At 37.1% G+C, this 10,011-nt stretch overlaps 1 protein-coding gene across 1 annotated transcript; it reads right to left on the bottom strand.

Moving 5' to 3' along the window:
* Positions 1 to 773: 773 nt before the first annotated feature.
* LOC144643612 (polycomb group RING finger protein 1-like) lies at positions 774 to 9,486 on the bottom strand. The gene is made up of 10 exons (XM_078502918.1): positions 9,370 to 9,486; positions 6,502 to 6,601; positions 5,744 to 5,840; positions 5,369 to 5,424; positions 4,379 to 4,444; positions 3,860 to 3,980; positions 3,315 to 3,369; positions 3,072 to 3,170; positions 2,392 to 2,472; positions 774 to 1,739 (listed from the first exon to the last, which is right to left on the bottom strand). Exons 1-10 carry the CDS (start codon positions 9,382 to 9,384, stop codon positions 1,695 to 1,697), a joined length of 735 nt encoding a protein of 244 aa, XP_078359044.1. The 5' UTR covers positions 9,385 to 9,486; the 3' UTR covers positions 774 to 1,694.
* Positions 9,487 to 10,011: the final 525 nt, after the last annotated feature.

The following is a 10,011-nucleotide window of genomic DNA, read 5'->3' as shown; positions in this document are numbered from 1 at the left end:
TAAAAAATTATTTGTACGCACTCACTTAATGTGAGAAGTGCTCCATCGCCTCGGTTGACACTTTTAAAACTAAGCTTAAAACGTTTTTATTCAATAATGATCTTTAGTATTTATCTTTTTTAATGAATTTTAGTATTTTATAATGAACTTCAGTATTTTTTATGAATTTTAGTATTTTTAATGAACTTTAGATTTTAAGAATTTAGTATTTTATCCTATTGTAATTTTAAATATTTTTACTTGTAAGGGCATTGAGATTTTTAATGTAATGCACTAGAAATTAATTATTATTATTATCACGGTGTACTCCTCTTACACCATCCGGCCACATTTGGTTTTTCACGAATAGCCTAGAAATCTGCCGTGTTGCGTAAACTGTTTGCTACGAGTGATTTTTAGCCTGCGAGAGCAGACGGCTTTTTCGGCTAACTCGAGTAGAAAAAGCCGTCTACTCTCGCAGGTTTAGTGATTTTAGACCCGTAATTTTCATACCACCCACGTCGGTTACAAAAACTTTTTGTGCGGGAAGTAATCCACTTTCCAGCTTCATTTTATAATTGGATGATAATTCTAAAAAAAGCCTTGATTACGGCTTTCCGGTAGGCCACAAGAACCAGGGAAATAGGGCTGAGAAAGTCAAGGACGATTTGCCATCCAAGACCATCATAGTTTCCCTCCAAGCTTCGACATTTTTTTTCGATAATCGAACAAAATAAATCGTAACTATGCCAAGAGGATATAATAAACTTTTATTTTTAAAAATATTTACGCACAAGTGTATAAGGACATAAATTTTATCTTAATAAATTTTGTGCATAAAATATTAAAGTAATAAATGCAATGTGTACATTTAACAGATTGTCTGCAGAACTATTTATCAAAGTTTTTTCGAACACTGAGTTATAACATAGCTTTCGAACGCTCCCCAAATTAACTTGAGACTATGAACATATTACGCCAGATAAACTCCAGCTCGTCAAACTCGACGAGAAAACGGTTAAAATACACTAACGTGAAGAAAAATTCGGTGCTTGTCTCTCGACATTTGTACACGCGCACCGAGGCCGTTCACACCTGCTAAACCTGTTTAGTAAAAGCAAGTTTAACGATTAAAGATCAGTGACACACGAGGAAACTGGCGGCTTTAATTTTACACGGGGATGGAAATAACCCATAAACCTCTGCAACCAACGTTCATGCACAAAAACGATTTTAATCCTACAAAAACAAACAGGTTGCAATGTTTAGGGTTTGGTGTGAAAGGTGTAGAACACGTGGACTACTTATTATCCTCCCAGATGGTTTAGTGTGAGGCGGAGATCTGACTGACTTGGTGGTGAAACAAGCTCTTCAAAGCGCGAACTTGTGCACTCAATGTAAGGCCAAAAATTGACTGAGCTCACAATATTCGACCATGAAGTTACTACTGCATGTAGGCAGCATGACGTATCCTGCTCGTGTCATTTGTCACTGGGCAATAAGAATAGGAAACCCATCAAAACCTGACTAACACGAGTTCGTGGAACAATAAAGGCTTTGGACAACGTCAAGTTCTATCTTACGGGTACGCAGATTCTTACATCGTTTCAGTTCTACCGATACTTGTGTAAGTTACAAAGTCACAGTGTTCTGTTTTCTTTGAGAGGCCCTATGAAGTGATGATGGCTTGAACTGATCTTTCAAGTAACAGTTATTTAAGAGATGCTGTGAACACGGTAATGTAGAACCATGGGCGGTGCCTGGGAAAAACAACAACAGAAATCGTTTAATTTATTGTGTTCATTTGATAGAACAGAAATCTAAGGGCAGAGGGTTGGGTGGGGTCAGGTAGGGTGTCGCTTAAACTTTGTCATGGCATTAGTTACATTACAAACTTTAGGTTCTGTGTCCTGTTACATGTCCTGAGGAAGGCGTGATTGTATTATTTTGAACTGCAGTACTAGTTCAATGCTCTTTTCGTTTGGGTGAATTAAGAGTTACAGGGTTGCCACTTATTAGAAACCAAAAAATTCCCTGACTCTCCCCTGACTTTTCACTGACCTTGAATAAGATGGATTAACAAACAACCTCAACCTTCTTTTACATTTGCTTCAGCTTCTTTTACAGACCATCGATAGTCTTCTCTTCATTTTCGATCTCTTTATGTCTTTCTCAGGATTTTGAATGCATGACATTTGACTTCATCAACAAATCCATTTTGTTTTTTGTTTCAGCCAAAATTCCCTGACTTTTCACTGACTTCGACCAATACTAAGATTTTCCCTGACTTTTTTTGCGAAATTCCCTGACTTTTCCCTGACCTTGAAATTTTTTTTGTTTTTCCTTGACTTTTCCCTGACCGTGGCAACCCCGCGTTACAAACAAAAAAGAGGAAACAAATTACGTACTTACCCGGTTTAACCACTCACTTATCCAAATGAACTTCATGGTTCTGAATGGGTGTATCACGTGTTCATTACACACAATTTCTACCTACAGCATGCGAACATCATGTGAGTTCAAACGTACACTATAATGCGTGCACGGGCCAGTAGCTAAATAGCTTCCTAAGCATACATTCGTTTGACTGGTCACACAATCTTCCAGCCTAATGAAGGAAGATTAGCATCTGGCTAGTGGCTACAATGTTGATTAGGGCTAATCTAGCATTAAAATTAAACTGACGTTTCAATTATTTTATTTAGACTTCAAAAGTCATCATGGCAAACACTGGCTCCAAGCCAAAGATGGGAGTTTAGCAATTTGCAAATAATCCCACTCTCTGGATAATCAATCTAATAGCCCACACTCGATGTATCAAAATTAAAAAATGGCAGTGAGGCTTCTAGTCAAACTTCTATATTTGGTTTGTTTTCTTTGTATCAAGTCTCTTGTACTGGAAAGCCTCGGAGTCAAGTTAGAATTTTGATATATCGAACATGGGCTATTCATTGTGATCAAACTCTCCATGGGAGAGAGGGGGAAATGAGGTTCTATTTCATGTAAGCATCATCATAAAGAACCTACAGTGTAAAAGAACAGATGCAAAGAAGAGAACGTAGCTTTTACATCACTACAACAATTCTACACACCTCTTTCTCTTCTGGGATGTTGAGTTTCATTCTTAAGAGCTTTTGAAGTTGAACAACCATCATCCGAGCTGAACAACGCAAGTATTTCTTACTCAGTGTCTGCAAATACACAAAACATAGATTAGAGCAGTCCACTCGCAAAAAGTCTAAATAAATTTTTTTGTCTGTCTCTTTTGAGAAGCAAACATTACAAATATTATAGAACAAGGCATCGAGAAGCAGAGTTAACAGTTTAACACTTACTCCCACGGTTTCTGTTGTTCTGTCATTTTCTGTCTCCTCTTCATTTTCTTCCATGCTGTGGGAAAATGAGCAAGAATGATGTATATTTTAAATTGCTAGTTGTAAGTACTACATGCAGCGGTGATGGGTAAGGTATAAATCTAATAGTCATTAGCATAACCCAGTGACTGACTTTAATGCAAACTCCCAATCCGATTGGCTACGCAAGGTGCAAGCTAATTTTTGATAGACTTCCCTTGGAGTGCATGTAGGGTTATGCTAAAACAATGAGTACTATTCTACAGTCGGGCGCAGTTTGTGGGGCGGCGGAGAGAGAGAAGACAGGGGGGTCTAGACTTCCCGCTTCCCGCACCTTTTACTGTCGGTTCCTTGCCCTTCCTTAGTGGTTCCCACCTCTTTGTGCTATTTCTATTGCAAAAATGTTAATATGCTTCTCAATTTCTCCTGGTTCCAGCCGTCTTTTATCCTGCCTCTTGTACCCCTCCCTATTCTTCCGGGCTTCTACCCCCTGTCCCACTCCACTTCACAAGGGGGACTGTACTAACCTCTCATCATATCTCTCAACACACAGAGACACTTGTTCATCATCTCTGTACAAATTCCTATTCTCAGCATAGTCTCTTTTTACCACATTTTCCATTGGTTGTTTTTCATTGTCATTTTCATCTGAAAAAAAAAATTAACAAGGGTGCAATTAAAATTCATCTATCCAAAAATTACTGTGACTTTGTACCCAGTCTTAGTAAAATGAACATAATTATTTGTCTAAGATTATTTCAGCTCACAACTTGGGGGGGGGGGGGGGGAAGATGCCTCATAACTTTATCATGGTGGTGCACAAGGTTTAAAATAATTTTATTTTAGGTGACTCAAACATTAGCCAAAAAAGTTGGCTTCAAAAGCACAACTGTCAATCAAAATGCAGTTTATCAGTGGAAGTTATTGTGCCTTTGCTCTAGGAAGAAAACTTATTATCAACCTTACAACTTTCCAACTCACATTTATTTAATACAAAAAGCGGTAAGGAAAAATAAAATGCATATTGTAAAATGAATTTTCATTACCCTGAGAAGGTTTTACTACTGCCATTCCTCTGGATTCATAGAACTCTCGTCTTCTTGCCTCTTCAGCTAAACAAAAACACATGGAAGTTATGTGCAATTTATATAATTACAATCATTACATGCTTAATGTCTAGTTGATGATGATGATGATGCTGTTCTCGTCTTAACAGCATCATCATCATCATCAAAAAGTAGTAATAAAGTAGTAGAGTGTCCCCAATTAGCTTCTGTTAGCTAAATATTTAGCCTGACACTTCAATAAAGTTTTTATTTTATTATCATCATCATCACAACAACAACAGCAGCAACTGCATCTAGATCTGTAGAAGCACTTTGTTGCTTTCCCATTTTAATACAATACAATACAATACAATACAATACAATACAATACAATGTTTAATGTGGTCATTACACTTAGCTATGGTTTCGATGCGTCCCGCAGATATGGTTAGCAAAATCTGCGGGAACGCACCAGCTAGTTTACAGGTAAGCCACAATGAAAATAAAAAATTAAAAAAAAAATAAAATAAAATAAAATAAAAAAAGTGAATACAATTCTTCAAAGTTTTAAAGCTTTAAATATGTGCGACGCATTTCCTGATTAAAAATGAGCTAAAAGTCATAAAATATATACAATTATTTAATTAAAAATTAAAGATGACGACTAATATCTACAGCATTTAACGCCCTTCTAAAGGTTTTATAGCATATTGAAGTTCTGGCAGTGTCTGAGAGGCTATTCCATAATTTGGGGGCGAAATATCGCCAAGATTTGAGTCCGTGCTTGGTAGTTTGCACTTTAGGTAGATTAATGTAACTGCCTTTAATAATCACTGCCTTCTGTAAGTGAGCACCTCTCATAATCACTGACACACAGTCATAGTCCTAGACACATGCAAACGCTACAATTGTGGTCTTAAGGGTGTCCTTAAATTTGACTACAGCATGACCAAACTACAGCATCAAACAAGATTAATTTAACAGTTTTACCTTCAATAATCCCAGGAACAAGTTTTGCCACAACATCTTGCATTGTTCTGTCTAACCTACAAGGTGTACCATATGATTAAACACTGGATATCTAATGGACTAGTATACAATTATGGCAATATGGTGGTTTTTCTAGTGAAAGCCCTTAAACGTGACACAAAGCACAGGAGCGAGAGATAATATGATACAAGTACAGAAAAGGGCACCAAAAAGCATTAATGAAGCTAAAAAAATAAGCGACTTAAAAGTTGCTTATAAAAATGTTAAAGTCACTTATAAAAATCAAATCCCATACTGGATGCAAAAATGAATATAATTAATTTATTGTTTCCACAGTTTATAGTTAATTAACTTATTACTAAATTTATGATTTACCTGAGATTAAAAAGAGGTTGGGTTTCATGTATCTGCAGGTTGCACATGGGACAATTCTTGCTGGTTTGGAAGTATTTTACAATACAGCTTTTGCAAACTACAGGATAAAAACAGATGAAACCTTCAGTACTAAGGTTAAAATATCAATGACCTGTTACTAATTCCCAGGCCTTCCCTTTTTTCATTTATTTAGTTCCTTGCCCCTGGATGGGGGGTAGGGCCGGCATTTTTTTTTCATTATCTGGCTATTAAAAGTAAGTAAAACCATCTACAAAGAGATGTGTACATGTGGGTCAAGAGTTACATGTGGACACTACTTGTTCCTTGCTATTTCCCTTGCCCTTGCGGGACTCAGCTTTTCAACTCAGGGCTGCAAATAATTTTTCTCACTTGACAGGACATATATCCTACAAAGACGCCATCTTGGTTGGACAAAACAAAATTGTGGTGGGACATCACCAAAAAACAAAAAGGTTGAATTTTTATTCATCGTTGTCATAAAATGATTTCTGATAAAAAAATTGTCTGGACAATGTCCGACCACATTTGGCATTTCATGGAACATGAGCAAATTTTGGTTGGCCAATGTCCGACGACCGACTGCTATTTGCAGCCCTGCAACTTGTTAAGTTTCTGCACATATTATCAGATTAAAACTTTCATAACGTGTATATGTGGCCAAAACAGGACTAGTATATAAGTGCTAAGCTGATCTGAAGTGGAAGTAAATAATATAACAGTTTGCCTTCTGTACATACATGTGTGGAGACATTCTGTAATAGTTGTGGCATCAACAAAGTATCCTGCACACAAACTGCACACCACATGCGGGTTCAGATCGCAGATTTTTATAACAATCTACAATGACAAAAAAAGTTCAATGCATTATTTTTGAATTTTAATAGACTTATTATAACAGAAATTCTAAAATTATGCTTTGAAGTTGATATCCTAGACCTGCCAACTCTCAATGTCTCACTCCAGTATACCTAAAAGATCGATCTTGTGCATCCAGGCCAATTTTTCATGCCTGACTGACAATCCAGATTTCCTGCTCATAAACCCATTAAACGTGAATTCAATTTAATTTTAGGAAAAAACAGTCCAATAAATGAGCATGCATTGTTATTGTGTTTGAGTCCTCAACAACCTTTAAAAGTCATCAGAACATCTTCAGTATGCTTGGAAGTCATCGCAACATCTTCGGAACTTTTTGGCAATGTTAGAGAATAGTTGGAACATCTTCAATTTGCGCTTTTCAGTGATATGTGAACTCTGAAATTCAAAATCCAACTAATGATTGCTTTTTTCGCTGCCATCAATCATAATTATGGTGACAGCCAACGAAACATGAAAAACGGATACAAACAAAATGGATCGGAATCTACCAATTACAGCTGACGGACATGACCTTTTGACTCAGTTGAAGTGAACTTCTGTTTCCCAATGCAACAACAGGTCTGCCAAGATGATTGTCGGCAGCAAAAAGCCTAAACCGTTGGTTAAGGATTGAATTTCAGAGTTCGCATATCACTAAAAACCACAATAAAAAGTCAAATGCTTTTTAATTAGGAAAAGTTGGCAGGTATATCAATAACATCCAATTTTGTGCGGTCGGTATAAAACGCAGACCATGCAGACTGCAGACTGCAGACTGCAGACCGTGCAGACCGTGCAGACCGTGCAGACGGTGCAGACACTGCAGACTGAGTAATTTTTTTATCTTCTTTTTTTACATTGTGTTTCACAAAACTTTTCACGAACGGTTTCCGAAGTTCATTTGAAATTCGCGAAGTTCTCTACGAACTTTAGGGGAAATTTCATTATGTAGTTGTCAATCAAATTACGAACTTCGAAACGAAATTGTGAATTTCACATGCAGCGAAGTTGAAAGGTTGAGGAGTTTGCAAGTTGAGAAGAAGTTCGTCCAGTTTGTTTAATTTGGTGAAATGAATCCGTTCACGGTACAAGGAAAGGCAATTTCAAGTCCAGGAAGGCAGGAAATCATCTAAAGTTGGCTTCAAGGTCAAGGATTATTTTATTTAGCTTCCAGCTTGTTGAGTTTTCTTCTACTGTCAGAGAGCGCGTTACACTTTAAACATTGGAACATTTTAAGTTATAGGTAAAACGAACTGGTCGGATATAGCAGTTTATTTGTTAAGTTCAGGTTTCTAGTTCAATTTTATAACGTAAACAAATGCTTCGTTTGGTAGTTATGCTTTGGGAATACAGGGTTTTCTTGAGAAATCTCCCAAAATTTTTACACTGTCCTTAATAATAAAATATAAGTAATTCGTAAATAAATACACATTTCAATTGTTCCAAAGCAAGTGTTGTTTATTAGTAAAAAAAATTTTTTTAACCAAAGCTTATTTTTTTGCAAATAATTATAAATTCTTTCAGAGGAACAGAGTTTATCACGAACAGACAGATGGCGTGACTTGCGTGTTGTGTAAACACAGAAGTATAACAACACGGAATTGAAAAGTTCTGGTTTTCCGCAGATTTTCCAAACTGATGTGTATTCAAGAAGGAAAACGTTTTTTTCTCTTTAGAAGATTTTTACGGCACACACAAACAGTATTTTTATATGTAAACCGGTTCATCTGTTGAATTTTTTTCCTTCGAAACTGCACACGGCAGAACTTGTAATCTATTTTTAGTCGGGTGTCGGGTGACATTGGGAAAACTCAGTTGTAACATTCACAAACCATTTTCAGGGCAGCCTTGCTTTTTAGTCCGTTGATGTCCTGCCTTACTGGACTTGGGATTGCTTTTTGCTGTACTGGGAACGGATTCATTTCACCAAATTAAACAAACTGGACGAACTTCTTCTCAACTTGCGAACTCCTCAACCTTTCAACTTCGCTGCATGTGAAATTCACAATTTCGTTGCGAAGTTCGTAATTTGATTGACAACTACATAATGAAATTTCCCCTAAAGTTCGTAGCGAACTTCGCGAATTTCAAACGAGCTTCGGAAACCGTTCGTGAAAAGTTTTGTGAAACACAATGTAAAAATTAAGAAGAAAAAAAATTACTCAGTCTGCACGGTCTGCACGGTCTGCACGGTCTGCAGTCTGCAGTCTGCAGTCTGCATGGTCTGCGTTTTATACCGACCGAATTTTGTGTGTGAGCCCACCCAGTAAACCAAACTTTTACTCTACTCTTAGTTGTAACAATATCTTATTATTACTTGCTTGGCTGCTCAAGTCATCATTTATCTTGCATATTTATTTCGTTGCACTTTATGCAACACAAGCACACGTCTTCTACTGTAGTTCTAGCAGTCTGTACATGTAGCAGTAAAGCACGTATAATTTTGCCAGCTTGCATTAAACCCTGGACTATATTTAGTACCGCAGTTGGAAATAATTATTTAAAGTAATAGACGATGAGATATATAACTTTGAGCTTTCTCTGTTGGGTAATTTAGAAGAACACAAACAAATTTGGAAGCAATTATTAGCAATTTGTGAATTAAATTCGATGACGAAGGCCGTGGAAAGCGGACCCATAAACAAGAGATCTGAGCTGAAATGGCGACATACAATGCTTTAGGTTTGTGGTTAACATAGACAACACTCTTATATATTATGTGGGCATAACCCAGTAATGAACAGTACCTCCTTTGAGTCCATTTCTTTGGTTTAAATCACGGAAATTTTTCGTTGTCCAATCTTTCCGCCATTTTGTATTGATGTCGTTCCAGGTTCCGCGCATCTCATCCCGCAATCCCGCTATGGGTAACGTTGTCCCGAGCCCAATCCCGTACTCCCTTTCTTTCTTAATTCTATGGCTGCCATCCGGTATCAAAACAAGGGTTAAACTGTTATGATTCACACGCCACTTGCACTGTAAACAAACAATGGTCAAATTTCAAGTGTGTATGCGTATTAAAGTACTGTGTATGACGCAGGTACCGTAGATCATCAAAAAGAAAAATATTTTATTTCCTGCGAAAATCGCGCGGAATATGCACATGTCTTCACGGACTCTAAAGTCCAAGACTAAAAATATCATTCAGCAGGAGCCCACAGATAGCATGCGGAACCTTTTAACTTACAAAAACGTACCGCTCTACCGTGAACATTTCAAATCTATTTCTTTACCAATAATTATAATGTGATTATATTTGGTGTTTGTTATACACTTGGAAATTTTTTTTGAGCATTCAGGCTACGTTTACACGGACACGGTTTCATTTGTAACTGTATCGAAAGCGATGCGGTTACGCCTTTCGTTTACACGGCACCGATCGAGACCAC

The sequence above is a fragment of the Oculina patagonica genome, chromosome 2 (assembly GCF_052425735.1).
Source record: "Oculina patagonica isolate OP01 chromosome 2, crgOcupat, whole genome shotgun sequence".
Taxonomy (NCBI): domain Eukaryota; kingdom Metazoa; phylum Cnidaria; class Anthozoa; order Scleractinia; family Oculinidae; genus Oculina; species Oculina patagonica.
The sequence above is the reverse complement of the archived record's forward strand: the minus strand, read 5'-3'. Positions and strand labels throughout refer to the sequence as shown.